This window comes from Periplaneta americana, chromosome 14, assembly GCF_040183065.1.
Source record: "Periplaneta americana isolate PAMFEO1 chromosome 14, P.americana_PAMFEO1_priV1, whole genome shotgun sequence".
Taxonomy (NCBI): Eukaryota; Metazoa; Arthropoda; class Insecta; order Blattodea; family Blattidae; genus Periplaneta; species Periplaneta americana.
Window position 1 is genome coordinate 40553250 of NC_091130.1, and position 19069 is coordinate 40572318.

Genomic DNA, 19069 nt, shown 5'->3' on the forward strand with positions numbered 1-19069 from the left:
TTCAAAAAGAAACTATTTTTTTGCGTAATGAACACATCCTATTTTACAGTAATATGTGGGGGGGGGGGGGAAATCCCCGCATAATGTACATATTACATTTTATAACTAGTTTTTGCTTTAGTTGTATTCAGTTTTAGGTTACACTGTAATACATTCTTATTCATTTCGTAAGTTACGCACTTTACAATCTGTAATTTAGAAATCTTCTCACCATTTGTGAGCTGCCACAAAAGACAAAGAGTACTTAATCATATAAATGTTTACAAGTTCACTGAACCATTGATTTTGTTTTGACAATGAAACTCCTACAAGTATATAGCTGCAAATACATTTTAAGATTAGTGGAAATATACCTATTTTTAAAGAGGTAGGTGTGACAAAAAAGTAAAGAATGCTAATGAACTTAGTTTCATTTCGAATATAGGTGATGCTTCAGGAGAGCAATAGATCCTTTCAATGCAGCTAAGGTTACAACCGGAATAATAGGTGTAGGTATTCCAAGCCTCTTAAACACATCTTTCATGAAGAGAGTAGCGGTACCTCTTGCTCCAACCAGAAGTCCGATCACTCCAAGCTCTTTCAGCTGGTACTTTTGGAGGTAATATGGAATGGTGGGATTGTAGATATTCTTTTTTTCATTATCCACTTCTGCTGGCTGTTCCCATTCGTTTCGAAACGAATTATTGATTGTAAGTGTTCAATATACTGATGTTCTTGAAGTCATACAACGACGATTTTCAATTTTACTGTACTTAAATGTCTGATGTCGAAATCAACTGCAATTATCATGGGATATCAGGTAGTTATGATTTTTTCCTCTAAAATCTTTTCCTTGTACATAATACGCATCCTGGATTTTTAATAAAAAATTATGAAGAAAAAAAAAAGTTTGTCTATTACAGGCCATTTGGTATCTCGTGAAAACTACCTGCATGTAAGGAGAAAGAAGAAGTGGACTGGGAAACTTCTCTCCCTCACTATGCTTCGACTAACAGCTAACTAGCTCGTTCATTCCCACCGTAAGGTTCTTATTATGAGCTACAGCGCACACAAGCATTTGGTTTCACGAGATAACTCTTGACATTAGTAATTTTCTTAAAACAAAATGCTGCACTTGTAACAGAATTTAATTAATTTATCTAAAATTGTTACCTAGCAGAGACAACAGAACAAATAGCAATGGAATGAAAATAATACATCTATGTAACTTTTTAGGTACGCAATTGCAAATTATATTTTTTTTTAAATTTTGGTACTCAAGACAATCAATCAGATGACATAACATATAAATGTAGCGGCTCATTTATGGCTCTAGTGTCAATTCTTTCAATCACTAACTATAATATGTAAGTTTTCCAGATATTAGAGTAATATATGCAACTATAATAATGCCCTATCCAAAAATAAAAGCTATTGTAGAACATGTTTTATACACAAACCTGATTGAAGACTGCACCCAACTTCTCCAGAGCCAAAATACGAAGTGTATTCGTAGAAATGGCGACTATTCCCTCTGGACACTGTTCAGACGAAAAGCCTGAAGCATATTCTAGTGACTCGTATGACAGAGGTGTCAAATGGAAACGATTCTGGTAATAATAGCTCAACCACGATCGACTTGACATGGCCAACACCTGCAAGAAAATGTATTCAAGATATAACTACATTTGCATTGCTTTCTGACTAACATTACGCAATTAGGCCCATTTACTAAAATAATTAATGAACTATGTCAGCTGTGATCAGACATGAAATTGTAATCACTGTTCAGATGAAACACGGATAGGATGTAACATCATATCACAGCCTAAGCACATACATATTTTTGCTTTAAATTTTCCGAAAGCTCTTCATTTGATCCCATGTCCAAAACTTCATGTAAAAATTCACTGGATGTTGCACAATCAGCTTCAGCTATTGTGTCCAGAAATGTTCTCTCTATACCTCGTAATCATCTAGCAGTGAGAAGCAAATATTCTCGTGGGGGCTGAAGAAGTTAATTTTTTTTCACCATGTTAATAATGACAAAACAAGTGCTTATGCAAATTTTGGTCACTCGAGCACAATTATGAGACCGCCAGAAAGTAAGTTTTCCTGGGATCATTTACAGAAAGAAAACAGAATTTCATAGAAAGTTTTATTCAAACAGATACAGCAATTGTTGAGCTATTTTGTCAATATATTCCTCATCAGAATTTAGACATCTGTCAAACCATGATCAACAGAGCGGTGCAGATGGCCGTCACATATTGGTTGCAATTCCAGGTGGCAGACTTCTTACACACAAGAATACAAAAGTTGATCCCATGGTATGATAAATGTCTCAATTTCGGTGGGGAAATAGCTCACATTTGCTATATCTGCTCCAATTAATCTTTTCATGAAATTGTGTTTTCTTTCTGTCAACAGCCCTAGGGAAACTTATCTTCTGGACGGCTCTCGTAATTGCGCTCAAGTGGCCAAAATTTGTATAAGCACTTGTTTTGACATTAACATGGTGGAAGAAAAAAATTAATCTTTTTATCTGCCCCCATGAGAAAGTTTTCTTGTGAAAGATGAACAAGCTGAATATGCATACAGACGACTGGTAACTCTAATGAGAATTATACTGAAACATGGTATATCCTTTGACAGCAATTTTGTTTATACAAAGTTAAAAAAAAAATTATTTGGGAATACTTTTGGAGCATAGGCTTTCTTTTAATTATTACTGTGCTCCAACCACGAGAAAGTCTTTGCGGAATGAAACGCAGCGGGGTAATGCTGTGAATGAATGTTGATATCATAAGGTCACACATGTGGGTACTCGTATCTCTATTGGCTCGCTCTCACAGCACAAATAATAACATTGTTACACACATATTTATACTATCCTAGTTACAAAATTAGATCATTGTTAATCTCCTGGTCTTTTAATCCCTCCATATAGGAAATAACATATGCAGGAGAGTGCATGGATTTTAAACTGACATTATAACGATAATATTATCTATCTACTTCGTTCCAATAGATGACGCAATAGTAAGCACATTCCTTTCACGGTTGATCTCCTGGTTGGAGAACAGTATGTTAAAAAGTTCAGTTCAAATGATTCTTGCTGTCTTCTTTTGGCTTGCACTAGCATCTTAAATTTCTTGTCGTAACATCTAGTGACTTAATAGATACAGTAACTACATGCTCCAAGGCAGTCAACAGTTTTCCAGAGCTAAAATGCAAGATTAACCAAGACTGGTTGATGTTCGTGAAAACTAAAGATTGTAATTGATTTTGACACTGACATCAGACTTTTTCTTAACATGCTCAATAATAAGCTAAATTTTATTATATAAAAGAAATCAATGAGTTCTGAAAGTACAAATCTGTGCAGTACTCACAGCTTCACTGCCTTGCATTCTTATTCGGAACAACTTGACAGGACGAGATCCAAGGTATCGTGTCCGGGTGTCTGCAAGGTCACCAGTAATCTGGTCCAATACTGTTCTCAACAATACTCCGTTCTGAAGCCCAATATTCAGGTACAACGAACCGGTGGTGCCAGGTTCTCCTTCACTTCCACTCTCGCCGGCACCCATTTCCACTATACACAGAGATTCAGCAGCTGCTGGAAGAGCTTGCATACTCAAGGGTGACAGACAGTCCTGTAATACAGTGAAAGAAAAAACTACTGTTCAGTCAAAGATTAATGAAGGTAAGTTCAGAGCAAATCAGAGAACACATATGAGACTGACAGTACAAGAAGCATCACTCTCAAAATTATCAAACTCTGTTACGAGGGTCATTCTGAAATTAAAAGCTGATCAACCATTTAACAGAAAGAGAAGGTAAAACAAAAAGAAAATTGTGCAATATTATTGTATGAGGGCTATTCATGAAGTAACTTCCGTTTATTGTTTACAAACCTGTGAATGGCGTTACAGAATTGGGTTACAATATGTTTGAAAGTATACATTCTAGTTTATTTTTCCACATAGTTTCCAGTCACATTGAGACACTTGTCATAGCATCTGACGAGCTTTGAAATTCCGCAATCATAGAATTTGGCAGCCTGCGACTGAAGCCAACCTACGACACTGGTTTTCAATGCTTCGTCATCGTCAAAGCGCTTGAAGCCAAGCCATGTCTTCATGTGCATGAAGAGATGGTAATCGCTAGGCGTCAAATCTGGGCTAGAGGAAGGGTGATCCAATACTTTTCAGTTGAACTCTTGCAGTTTGGTCGCAGTACGACACACTGTATGCGGTCGGGCATTGTCATGCAGGAAAATCACTCCAGAGCTCAACATGCCACGAGGTTTGTTTTGAATGGCCCTCTTCATGTTTGTTAGTGTGTTACAGTAACGCTCAGCATTAATTGTGGCATTCCTCTCCAAGAACTCCACTAGCAACATTCCTTTTCTGTCCCAGAAGACAGATGCCATGAGTTTCCTTGTGGAAAGTGTTTGACGACACTTTGTGGGTTTTTTCAGGGAGTATGGCCCCACTGCGTTGATTGAAGCTTTGTTTCTGCATTCACATACCGCACCCAAGTCTCATCTCCTGTCACAACCTGATCGAGGAAAGCATCACCTTCTCTTTCGTAATGCTCAAGAAAGGACAGTGCTGCACCCATCTGGCAGAAAGTTTCTGGTAGCCCAAATCTTCAGTAATCACTTTGTACAGAAGAGTACGACTTATCTGTGGAAAATCTGCACTAAGCTCCGACTTGGTGAACTGCGGTTTGCTCTAACCCTTTTGTCAACCAAACGAATCAGATCTGAATTCACGATACTTGGTCGACCACTTCTCTCTTCATCATGGACATTAGTTCGCCCATTTTTGAACATACAGCACCATTGCCTTACACCACCTTCACTCATTACGTCTGGCCCATAAAATTCACAAAGTTGGAGATGGATTTCACTAGCTTTACAGTTTTTGGCCACAAGAAATCTTATTATAGAATGTACCTCACACCTGGCGGGACTTGCAACTGCAGCACACATTTTGACAGCACGTGGCTGAGACAGGAACAAAGACACGATCTTGACTCCACCGCTGCTCGACGTGTACTGCTTCAAGGTACACTCCACCGCAAGAGCGGCGCCACTGTCTCTGTTGTTACCCACGCTACATGAAAACGGAAGTTACTTTATGAATAGCCCTCATACTATCACATATTGGACTATGGGAAATGATCCAGCAGATTCTTAGCCAAGAAAGGCACTGTGATAATCCAAAAACCAACACAACTCATAATAGAGAAAAAAACTAAAAGACCTCAAAAAAGAAATAAACAAAAGAAAGCCAAGAAATACTATCTGTAAAACTATACGAAAATATACAATGCATAAGAACCACTGAACATCCACCAAGAAAAACAACTGCCCTCTTCTGACTCTTCACCAGTCACGACTGCCTGAATGAACACCTCAACAAATACGAATAAAACTCACAAATTCATACACACAGCCATGCAGTTATAACAAGGACCACCTCCTCCAATACAGAAAACCAAGGAAGACAAGCTCTTGCAGGATTGTATTGGGAAGCAAGAGGATTAATGGCTTATACCAATATTCAGTCACTGAAAAACAACGTTAACAGATTGTCTTTTGCTCTTGAATGCCTGCAAAGCACAGCACAAACATCACAGCTGGCTGGGTTCTCGATTGAATTGTTCATTTTCAACCAATATTTCATTCCAATAATCATTAAAAATGTTAAGAGTTCAAGAATGTGATAGTAAATAAATCTGAGAATCTTTACCGTTAAGTAAAGAAAAAAGTGCTGTTTAATAATACCTTTAATCAGCTTATATTTGATTACAATTTCCAGGCTCTTCCGAACGACTTAACACTTACCGAGGGATCAAGAGAGATAATGCGCACTGTGTTGTCGGCCAAGCCCACAGCCAGAAAACGGGACCTCTGCTCTCCGACTGGGACGTTTGCAAGTGCCATGCACACAGCTTCTGATGGCATCTCTTTCCGTTCTGTGTATTCATTGAGTTGTCCAGTCTGAAATCACATTTGTATCATATGTATATAATATTACAGCTACATTTAATAAAAGGTAATTTGTTTACTGCTTGTGGAGTTCTTTCATGTACAATTTAATTATGGTAAGTCTTTCCTGAAGTAGCCAAAATCAAATCAGTTCTTAAACATGATATAATTCTGGTGCAGGAACAAAACTTACTTGCCACAGAACTTTAAACTCTTATAACAATACTATTTACATATGACCCCTCTCCTGCCCACACAAATTTTGAAAAGCTTCCAATTGCATTATCTGGCAAGTATAAATTGGAAGAATTTACGAACCAAAGAGAGAAGATAACATTTTATTTTCTGTCAGTGTAATCTTTATAATTGTGTGTCTTCAATTGAAAACTTGTGACAAAAAAGGTTTGGGGTTTAAAATATCTGCATGAATTAATTTGTCGAATTAATATGAAGCCAAATATTAGGGAAAAGCAGCAGCAGCATCAGCATCATCATTATTGCCTTAGGGATCCTGGATGAAACCATTCTTGAGAAGTGTTCCTTCCAATTTAACTGATATCTGGAGATATAGTCCAGTATTGATGACACATTAACTAAATAAATACCCAAATAAAATGTAGATTCATGTTGAAACCTCCCATGAAACCAATAAATCTCCAAGACAATCAGACAAACACAAATTACTAGCTGCATATTATACTAACTATATGGTTAAGAAACTAAAACTGCTGAAGTCCGTTTCACAATCTTCTGGTTGTCACGTGACCAGCTGGGCATTTACAAAGATGGAAGCTTAACTACTCTCTCAAAATACATGCAAATGTTCTCAGTGTGGCATTCTAAGCAGCTTTTCATTTTCATACCTGTACAGTTCACATAAGCATCTATTTTTCATACTTCTCTAAGAACCTATTTTGTCTCTATACGATGTTTGATTAATTATAATTAATTAGTTGTGTTTTTACTGGCCAGAAACATCCTTTTTTTTACACCGAAGTGCAGTTTTGCAAGTGTTAATCATCACATTCTATCAATTTTATATATTTTTCATATAATAACAATTCGAATTTGGCTATAGAGTTTGACTATATTATTTTTCATACAGTCATGAAGCTATGTGTTTGGTTTTACAATTTTTCATACTTTCAGGATGTAGATGATTTTTTTCATGTTCAGTTTTACAGCATTTTACAACACTAATGTTAACACAAAGTGCACTTAGAATTGAGACATTTTCATCATTCTTGCACCAAAATGAAGCTGATTAAAATAGCTAAGTGCCAAATTACCAGTGTCCTACTACTTAAGAAAGTTAATTTAAAATTTCAAGATCTTAAATTCTTATTTTTATGTTTGAAATTTTCAAAAAATAAAATGACATTTATTCTTAATGGGATAAGATAAGGGAAAAATGTTTTTCACAGCTTATTCTGTGTTCTTTTAGGAATAAGACAGTGAAAAAAATTTTGATCTAATATAAAAACTGTGGACTGAGGACTAAATGAAATTAAATTTCAGGTTTCTCTTCAAAAAATTGTCCCCTGCCCCCCTTCCCCCAAATATTTGAGAGGTTTATTTTTGTATGAAAATTCTTAATTTTGTGTCAAGTAATCAAAGAAAAAAGTTTACAAAAAATTGGGTGAACATTGCAAATTGTTCTCCCAAGGGTAGATAAGTACCTTAAGAACTGACACTACTAAGTTCTGTTTGCTGACTCTGTAACTCTGCTTAAAATGTATATTCGTTTTGAATCATACGAGTATTAAAATTTATTGAGGAACTGCGAGAGTAGTGTAAGTAATAATGTTGGTGTTAGAGTATCGACACAAGCAAAAGCCATGACAGTTTTGAGACTCCAAACAAAGAAGCACAAGTGATAGATTAGATGGCATTTCGGAAGGCGGTTAGCTTCTATATGCACCGTAGCATTTCTGGTATGTGACGTCACAAGCTTGTACAGTAGAACCAATCAGAATCAGTCTGTAACAAGTACTTCCCGAGTTCGTTTGTTCACGTGCGAGTGTTTCAATACATTGAATAAGTAAAACTAACATTTACTGTGTGTAAGGTAAACAAATGGAAGAAGAGACTGTAAAAAGATAAGTATTACACAAGCAGGCACGGAAAATAGTGTTTAAGGTGCAGAACGCTGCCGGCCATGTTCATGCTGGTAGCAATGTTGCCAACATGCAAGAAACGACTGCAGAAGCATGTGATGTGGGATTGAGAACCATGCAAAGAATATTGTTAGTAAAGGAAACAGGATTTGTTTGGTGTCATGCTTACAGTAATCAACGGGTAAAGTCATTATTGTCTTTTGATAATTTAAATTCTCTCCTGCACTATTTGCATTGCACGTGCTCGTGAAGTACAATATGGCAATGTTGTACGCTGCCTTGCTCTCTCTATCTGTCTCTCTTGACGCAAATGCTAGCATTCAACCACCTTCCGAATTTGCCGCCGACTCTAGCGAAGTCATGACAAATGAAGTACTGTGTCAAATTTCAGTCACTTTACTATTGTAAATTTGAATTTACTTACTGGATCCATTTCGAAGTAAACAAGCTCTCCCCCAGTGAGTGCAATGACAACCTGCCGCTGATTGACTGCACACTTAACGATAGTCTTTTTGCCTGGTGTCTTCCATTCATTTACTCTCTTATCTGCTCGGATATGACGAATGCCATCTGGATACACCTACAAAAAAAAAAAAAAAAAAAAAAAAAAAAAAAAAAAAAAAAAAAAAAGAACAGTATGGTAAGAATGTAGCCAGAACTGTAACAAAACAACACAGTATGACAGATACTCACTTGTACTAGAGCATCTTCCCCAAGAGCTGAACACGAGAGAGTTGGAGTGGTGCCAAGGAAACCAGAATCTGTTACTTCCTCAACAGTTTCTCCGATTGACAACACCAATGTGGCATTCACGAAAGACACAATGATGTATGCATCATATTCCTCTGAAAGACATCAAGCAGAAACCCAATATTTTATAGATTTTTAGATTACCATTAGACAATTAAGACTTAAAATTTATTTTGACTCCAAATTACATACAATTAATTATAGCTAACTTTGACTATAATTTTTTTCCTTGTATGGAGGAGGGACCCAAAGGGTTACACTACAGCCTGAGGCTTATTGTGCTTACCACTCCTATTCTTGTGAACGATTGGGGCCATTACTCCACAGCGGTGGACGACTATCATTTTTAATTCAATATGTAGAACTGTGACTGTTATGAAAACGATGAAAGAATAATTTAAACCCATATTATAACGACAATTTGTTCCAAAAATAAAACACAAACAGATATTAACTTTTTTTGTTTAAATAAGCATCTATCTTTTAGAATGTTACTTTGAAACAAAGTCTACAAAATGAAACATGTTGGGGAGGGAGAATATGATTGAATGATTGAGACTGTGCAAATGTTAGTCACCCATGAGAAATGTCTTAGCAGGTGATTTTATAAAAACAATTAGTAGAATATCGATAGCAATTGAATTTAATGTTACTAAATAGGGAATTGTTATGCATTACTTTCCGCTCCTCCCTCGTACTTGTATCAAAGAAGTGAAAGTAAGATGATGCGAGGTCTGGACTGTAGGGTGTTTGACTGAGCACCTCTCAGCCAAATTCCTCAATTTTTTCCTTGAATAGAATACGCAACATGGGGACAACCATTGTCGTGAAGAAGTATGACATTTGCAGCATTTGTTAGGGAGTTTATCTCAAAGGGCACAATGCAACTTTGTCAATGTTTGAGCTGCTCTTCATACATAGACGATGCTAGCAAACACGCCATCTTTACTCAGTAGTTACCGCAAGTTCGTCCAGGGCGACAATTGATCAAGCCATTTCTGTCTGTAGCGCAAGACTCAAACTATCTCCCAACTTTGAATGCCTGGACCAAAATAAGATTCCATAAAAAATTGTTGTGCATTACTGTCCAATGCTCTCTTGTATTAAGACCAAACATTCAACTAGAAAACTTAATCTTACTTTAATAATAGCAACCAGAAAAACTATGAAAGACATTACTTTACTTGTACTATTTTCACAGTTTCTAATAAATCCTTCAGAGTCCACTTCCATTTTCACAGGCAGTAAAATGATATTTAGAATAGGTTTATTTAACATATAAATCCTATTCCTTTAGCCATGGAAAGGTACAGTGTAAATCACAAAGTAAGAAAAGGCAAAGCAAAAAAAATAAGAAATAAAAAATGTATGAAACTGTCTATGATAATGCATTAAAACACCAGGTTCAAATGATACAAAGTAACAATGTTTACCACTCACCTCTATCATTCACTAAGATTAAAGTACAGTGTGTCTAGTTCCATGACATGGTTCAAAAGAATTTAAAAGAATATTTTTTCATTACTTTAAAATGCAATTAATTCCTAATCTTTTAAAGACAGAACAGTTGTTTTCAGTTAATCTTAATCTTGTAAGAACCTACATGTATCACCTAAAATCAAGAACCTACAATATATTGTTTAAAAATATGAATATGAAGTATGCAATAGCTAGTACTTATTGTAATTTATACAAAATAAAACAAATCCGTTTTGTAACAGCCCATGAATGGTCGAGGCCTACAGGCTAACACAAGCTGGCCTCACATCCACGTCTCTGCAAATGTGAACTCTCATCCAAGGAGTATGCAAGTAACTTATAGTTAGAACCATAATCCTTCCCAACCATTACAGCTGACTTGGAAAACAAAATTTCATTACTCACTGTAGCTCCCCAAATCCATCACGATTCTGGGTGGGCACAAATCCCATACACTGGTCGAAATTTCATGAGAAAATTTCTTCCCCCACCAAGACTCGATCCAGTACTCATTCCATAATGCTAGTCCAAGGCATGACACTTTACACAATGTAACTACAGTACAGGACTTGTAATATAACACCCCAAAAACTATTTAATGCTTAAGATTATAACAGAAATGCGCAGTTATGGTCACTACATTGTTCTGTAAAATCATGATATAACAGACTTGTTATAAAAAAAAATCCTGAAACTGAAAGTTTCTTAAATTTAGAAAAAAAAAAAAAAAAAAAAATTGTCTCAAAAGATAGAAATACCTAACAGGAGATACTTTCTTTAATTATCAGATTAACTACAGTATCTATCATCAGCATTATTGGTGGAGTTTTACTACACAATGTTTAGTTATATTTTACAGAAGTTAATTAGGTTCATCTAATATCTTTCATAAAATAGTAGCATCTATTACAAATGTAACAATCACATTATGAAGTTAAAATGAGATTTCCGTAAATATTTTTATAAATAAAACTAATTTTTGGCTGAAAGCAGTTCCCACTTCATTATTGGTTCCTGATCCTCACCTCTTCTTCAAATCCCATAGAATTCTCCACTATATAGCACCAGGGAAGCCTGAAAGAAAAATCAACTGGTGTTTGATAGAATGTATCAAGTCCACCAGTTTTATTATTATATTCTATTTTAATATAAAAGAATAGTTACATTATTTATGAAGTGAGAGGAACCAATTCCTTCACCAAGAATAGAATACAAATTCTAATACAATTTCGAAATTACATGTAACTGCAATATTTAGCATAAAACAGATTAAAAAAAGAATAGTTTCCAATTACAAATATTCTTCCTGTAACTATCACATCAATATCTTCTGATTTTAGATTTATGACTCTACGATCATAAAAGTTACAATAATCATTATCATTAACGGAAAACAATGTTCAACTGTCAACATGAAAGAATCATTATTACGAATTATATTAACATATTTGGTCAACAGAATAAGTTTTAATTTTCCAAATAAATATCTGCACATTAGCATCCCTACTTTCTATATATTATAATGAAGAAAACAGCAGATCATTAGATATTGACATGTGTTAAATAGAACTTCTAATAAGATATATCAAGGAGTGTAATAGGAATAGTAGCAAAGGGGAAAAAAGTGTAAGGACTTTTCCTGTTGCTCTACTTGGGAGACGAAGGGTTTTCCATTGCCTGACGTTATGAATATACTGCAGCTGTTTTATCTGCCGCATACTGATTGGTGTTCTATTATGTTTCCATTACATACATACTCCTTTATATTACTGAGAAATATTAGGAACAGAAACATCAAAAAGATAAAGGAATGAAAATAGAAATGTGCTGTTACTGTAAAAACACATTTTTTAAGTTACATGAAAAGTTAAGTCACTGTTCCTTTCAATATAATCCAAAATGTTCACAATTCAATGTTCTTGTCATCATTGGTTATGGATGCCTGTACTCTTGCTTCTTTATAATTTCATCTCTAGGTATTGTGATCATTCTTATCTCAGTGTCCCAGTACAATGCTTCATTCTTAGTCTTGAAATTTAGAGTCTTCTGTGCCTTATCTTTTTTCAAAACCCTACAAATTCATTCACAGAGAATTTGGAAGGGAGCAAATATAAATGTGTGTGGTAGGTACCTTCATTGTATAAAACTCACTCTAATTTTAAGGAATATTTTGAGAGCAAAATAGTACATTTTACACAAAACCAATATGGTATTCACTGTATTGATCAAATTGAGGAGGTGCAGGGACAGAGAGAATTAATAAAGAAAATAAATGCTGTGACCTGAAGTTTTAAAAAAAAATCTCACTTTACTGAACATACCTATTTTGTTTCTAAACAAAATATTTACTAATGATAAAAATAACCACTTGAGTTACCAATTCACAGAGAGATTGCATTAATATTAAAGAAAGAAAAAAAAAAGCTGTGAACATGTGTAAGAATGAATAACATGAATGAATTGCTGGAAATGAAACTGCTGACTTTCTTGCCAAAAAAGGATCCAATTTAATTCAGAATCCAAATACAAGCCTACCTTTTACATCCATCAAAAGACTAATTAAAAATAAATATAAAATCAAGCAAAACCAAGCACTATGTACCAAAGCCAAAGATAAAAAATGGAGCATTTTAATAAAAAAAAACAGAAATTCCACGTAACTCTGCAGTAGCAAAATTCAGACTGCTTACAGAACACGATTATTTGGCCAAACACTTGAATAAAATAGGAATTTACACAAATCCAAATTGCCCTCTATGCAACAAAGAAGAAGAAATGACTGAAGATCATCTCATAACCTGTGAAGTTCTACCTGATGGATCCACCACAGAGAAATATTGGAGAGCAAGAATGCTAATGGCTTCGTTGCCAAAGCCCGGCATTAGATAACAACAACAACAACACATTTACCATATTCCAAAAAATCACAATTCAGTTGATGTAATTTTTTAAAACAAAATATTTACTAAGTGTTTGTCTCTGATAATACTGCAAATCTTTCCATCAAATACATTACTTTCAACAAACGTTATACACTTCCTTTGAGAATCTGGTAATTCGTCTTCTGGCTTTAGTTATCTGGTAACGGCAATATTTGAATACCCTGAAGAGTGTGTAAAAAAAAATCTTAAAAAATATAAAAAAGTAAATAAGTAACAATGTCACCAAAAATCCATTACAATTATTAGAGATAAATCACCATCAAAATCAGATGTGGGATTCCAATCCACACCCTCAAAAAAAGAAAATCTTAAGTCAACTGCTTTAGATGACTCAGTCAACGCCCAACAAACAGATAAGAAAAATAAAACTCCATGATGGCAGGCTGCAAGCCTCCTTCAAAATTAATCAAAACTCCATGCCTCACACCCACGACAAAAATAATCAATAAAACTCCATGCCAGGCAGCAAGAAACTCGAGGATGCAGTCATATGATGCACTCAAGAGAACCCTAAGCAGCAGACCAAAAAGCATTAATCACTATGTGAAGGAGAAAGCAACAGACATCATAACACAATTACGCAGGGAACAGGCCAGCAGACATCAACACCCGATCACGATGTAAAGAGACAGGACATTCATGTCAAGCAGCAGAAAAACCTTCGTCCCCCACATTAGGCAACGGGAATTGTCCTTGGTACCCTCTTCACCAATATTGAAAACACTCGAACTGCCAAGCTTATTCTTAAATTTATTTTGAAACCTAGAATAGCTGTTCCTCTATCTTTAGCAGATCATGTGGCTTTCTTTAAATGAACAGCAGGTGGGAAGAATCCCAAGCAATAATAGTCATCACTTTCCTGTGTCTACCAACTCAAAAATTAAATTCAACTCTGCTAAATTAGTGGAGTCCTGAAAGGTCTTTATTGAACATATCTAGATACATCAGAAAATAAGGGGGCCTTAAATTATTTGGAAGTAATGGGAACTTTAGAAAACAATTCTATGAAACATCCACTAAGAAACAAAGAAATATTGCAATTATATAGTAAAAGCAAATATATTTCGTGCTATTTAATCAACAAAAATATTAATACAAATATCTTATTTCAGATTTGTGGCATGAAATTCTATATATTTGTCGCTAGACTTAATAAATAAATTATTTTCATCATTTGAATATCAGATATGGTAAAAAAAAAAAATACTCCACGGTATATAAAAAAATCTGTCAAATTTAGTTAACATACAGTAACAGAACTTTTAAACAGGAGTACGATGTTAACAAATTGTTATGCAATTTATAACGGACACAATAGGGATCATAATAAAATACTACAACATTCATATATTTGAATATGTATGAAATGAGAATAAATCTGTACTCACCATCAACCCGTCTCTTCACAGTCCATACGGCATTGGGGTTGCCAGGAAGTTCTGAAACAGCCATCTCAGAAACTTCCAATCCATGCCTCAATACTCTCACAGAAGACCGTGGTCCACGGCCACAAAGCATGTATAACTGTGGCGTGTCCTCATTGGCTGTCAACAGGAAATGTTTGAATTGATTGCATTGATTTACCAAGATTATATAATAGAAATATACACATCAGGTTGTATCAGAGCTTTGAATAGAAAATCAGTTTGAATTCATAAACACGGACCAAAGCTAAATCATCATTTCTGCACAAATGAGAACATTAAACTGAAGATTAATGATGTCATACTCACCCAAATCAGCAACCTGACATGCTAGAATTGGAGAAAGGGAATCCAAGTCATCTACTAGTACTAAATTCCTTAAAGCTCTTGGAGCAAAGAAGAATGTATCACCCTCTTCCAAAGGCATGGCAGAACTGAACTCTGGTTCATCATCGTCATCACCAAGATGAGCTATCTGATACAAGTAACTGAAAGAAATCAATAAGACAATACAGAATTCTCTACTAACTAAAAACAATGTTTATGTAGAAAAGATAACAGAGGGCATAACACTCAATAACACATGTTCTATAACTTGCTGCATAACCAGAGAGGCTGACCAGTTACTTCCCAATGTCCGAGTTATAGTCAACAAAAATGTTTCTGTAATAAATAATTCTACTAGTCTGATCTGGGAGCAAGGAAATGCACTATCATCTTTACTTTTTAACTTTGCTCTAGAATATGCCATTAGGAGAGTCCAAGAAAACACAGAGAATTTAGAAATGAACAAGTTGCATCACCTGCTTGTTTATGCAGATGACGTGAATATGTTAGGAGAAACTCCACAAACTATTTTACTTTAAATAATGAGATAGGTTTGTAAGTAAATCCTGAAAAAACAAAGTATATGATTATGTTGCGTGATCAGAGAGTATGAACTGGAAATTTATCCTTTGTAAAGGAGAAAAATTCAAAAACCTTGCAACAGTAACAAATATAAATGACACTAGAGAGGTAACTAAATGCAGGATAAATATGAGAAATGCTTGCTATTATTCGGCTGGGAAACTTTTGTCATCCAATCAGCATTCAAAAAAACTGACAGAATTTATAAAACACTTACATTACTAGTTGTTTTGTAGGATTCTGAAACTTGGACTATCACTTTGAGAGAGGAATAGAAGTTAAAAGTGTTCAAGAATAAAGGTTTAGGAAAATATTTGGGGCTAAGAGGGATGAAGTTACAGGAGAATGGAGAAATTTACACAATGCAGATCTACACACATTATTATTATTCTTCTTCTTTGGCACTACGGCCCTTGTAGTCTAGCCTTGGCCTCCCTTAGGATCTTGGTCCATTCCTGTCCAACCAGAGCCTTCTGCCTCCATCTTCTCATGCCTAGAGTCCTTAAATCGTCCTCCACTCCATCCAACCATCTTAGTTTCTGTCTGCCAATATTGCGCCTGCCTTCTGGTTTTGTGTTTAGAATCTTTTTTGGTATTCTCTGATCATTCATCCTGATTACATGTCCTAACCATTCCAACCTACGGGCTTTGATTTCAGCAACAATATCTGGAGATTTATATTGAGTTTTCAGTTCTGTATTATATCTAATTCTCCAGTGCCCATTCTCATATTTAGGACCATAGATTTTCCTTAGAATTTTTCTTTCCCATGTCATCAGCTGTTCCATTTTCTTCGACAGAGTCCAAGTTTCACTGCCATAAAGCACAATTGGTCTTACGACTGTTTTATATAATGTAAGTTTTGCTTTTTTACTTATGCATCTTGCTCTCAGAGTTTTGTTAAGGGCTCTCAGGCATCTATTTCCCCCAGCAATTTTTTGCCTCATATCCGCATCTGCAGTGTTTTCTTAGGTAATTAGAACTTCTAAATATTTAAAAGAATCTACTTCCTCATATTTCTGTCCATTTATTATAATATCTTTATTACAAACGCACATTATTCTTCACCTAACATAATTAGGAACATTAAATATAGACGTTTGAGGTGGGCAGGGCATGTAACACATATGACTGAATCCAGAAATGCATATAGTGTGTTTAACTGGGAGACCTGAGGGAAAAAGACCTTTGGGGAGGCTGTGACGTGGAGGGAGGATAACACTAAAATGGATTTGAAGGAGATGGGATGTGATGCTAAGGAATGAATTAATCTTTCTAAGGATAGGGACTGATGGCGGGATTATGTGAGAGTGGCAATGAACTTCAGGCTTCTTTGAAAGCCATTTGTAAGCAAGCCTGAAACAGTGAATTCTATTTCTGAGGCATAATACATTAGCTTCAATGATATGGCAAAAGTCAGATCACTAGCAGGACAAATGTAAATAGACATACAAGCATAAACAGATACATATATGGAGATAATTCATACATACACAACGTCCAAAATACATACATAATTTTGTGCAGAAAATTCCGCAGAATTGTTAGAATATAAATAAATATAAAACATAACAGGTTGATGATACACTAAATGTACACAGCAGATTTAAAACGACAATGCCAATTCCTATTGCTTTAGATTTAAAAATGTATAAAAGAGAAAGGTGGTGATAAAGGCCTATATATTATAATGAAGTAGTACAATATATAGCATAATATGAAATTAACACTTACTGGTTACCAAATTCAGAAGCAACAAACAAGAATCCAGTTTTCATAACACACATAGCAGAGGCAACTGGAACTGTATCGAAGTATTTCAGTTTTATCTCAGTTACCATATCCTCGTCAGTTTCCAGAGTAATTTTAAAAATGTCACCCTGTTCAGTCTGGGCCAGGAAGAAGAACATGGATTTCGTTTTGTGTGTCGCTGAGCATACAAAGATCATTCCCCGCTCTGGATCATCCAAATCATTCTGAAATACAAATAAGATTCTTTTCACCAAACAACGGAGGGAAAACAAGTTATACATAAATGTAGCAACATTTACTGCAGGTATCTTAAAATTTGCAGTCAAAATTATTATCAATGGAAATGGACTAAAAAGTTATTCAGATATTCAGCCAACATTCCAGACGTGAAATAATAAGAAATAAGATAAGACAAACAATGATAGTAAGTAATGCTGAGTTCTTGGCAATACCATATACAGTGAAACCTCTCATTTACGGACATCGAAGGGACGTAACAATCTGTCCGCATCTGGGAGGTGTCCTTTATTGGGAGGTAGGCTCCCCAATCTAACAGTAAATTTATAATATGCATTATGTACCCCTTCACGCTTTAAATGAAATGTATTACTGCAGTTTAATTCTAAATACAGTATACTGTACTGCAGTAAATTCTTTACAACTTTGAAATACAGTAGATAAGACCGGAAAAGGAAAATACAGAACTGTGCCATGCAATTTTATTCTAGGTCTACAGTTATGCAGTACTGTAGTCACAGTTTTCAACTTAACCTTTAAGCTCAGGTGCCATGTATCTCGAAACAAAACAACTGATTGAAGTGAAGAGAATAATCCTACTAACCCTATCATGTGTTGAATACAATTTCACGATTGCGGAAACCTTGGACCCATCAGACAGGTTAAATAGTTTAATGACTTTGTTTATCCACCCGCTTCCAGCTAACAAGGGGTAGCTGGCTGTGATAGTGGTAGCGTACGAGACCCTTATTGTCTTCTTTCATGTTAAGGAATTTCTATACTAAATTTTCCATTTTTGTAACACATTAGGTCTTCAAATCCAAGTTTTGTCCGCAGTCAGGAGGTAAAGCAAGCTTTAGGATTGTGAAACAGTTGTCCGTGTCCGTGTCTGAGAGTGTCCGTAAACCAGAGTTAAATGTATCATTATTTCTATATTATTTCAGTAGGGACATAAAAGTCTGTCCGTATATGAGGAGTGTCCGTATCTTGGGGGTGTCCGTAAGGAGAGGTTTCACTGTAATATACAGTCATCTGTCTCTGGTCCTGATGTTTCGCAAGGAAGAAAAGTGAGGAGAGAGACCAGTATTACCAAACTGTGGTATTTAGAAGTTGTGGACAGAACCTCGAGATTCTAGTGTGCATGAAACTATTTTGCTAACCTTAAAACACTCTGGTTAAGTTTCATATAATGTTTTTAATCCATATAGTCCATTGCTACAAGACTTGAGTTTTGGTGTACATATAAGAATACAGTTGCAGTTTGCAATGCTGGAAGAGAGACGCACACCAAAGATAAAAGTTGTCTGCTAGAACCCTAGATCATATATATACAGTAGATAGATAGGTCGGCCTTATGGGTTTTGAAGTTAACAACTTTTGTCAGGTTTACTACGCTGCCATCTAGTTGTTACAAAAGGAGTCACGTCATAATTCCCATTTGAATTGCATTAGCGACTGTACTGCCATCTCATATTC

The 19069-nt window shown here is 35.4% G+C and overlaps 1 protein-coding gene across 1 annotated transcript in view; it reads right to left on the bottom strand.

The window, feature by feature from the left end:
- Sf3b3 (splicing factor 3b subunit 3) overlaps nt 1–19069 on the bottom strand; it is a 52124-nt gene that overhangs the window by 15627 nt on the left and 17428 nt on the right. The window contains exons 6-13 of the mRNA XM_069845215.1: nt 17339–17580; nt 15005–15183; nt 14660–14815; nt 8794–8945; nt 8525–8680; nt 5840–5995; nt 3375–3638; nt 1440–1634 (exon numbers count right to left, since the gene is read on the bottom strand). Of these exons, the coding sequence (XP_069701316.1) occupies nt 1440–1634; nt 3375–3638; nt 5840–5995; nt 8525–8680; nt 8794–8945; nt 14660–14815; nt 15005–15183; nt 17339–17580 (1500 nt within the window). The remainder of the gene's footprint in view (nt 1–1439; nt 1635–3374; nt 3639–5839; nt 5996–8524; nt 8681–8793; nt 8946–14659; nt 14816–15004; nt 15184–17338; nt 17581–19069) is intronic.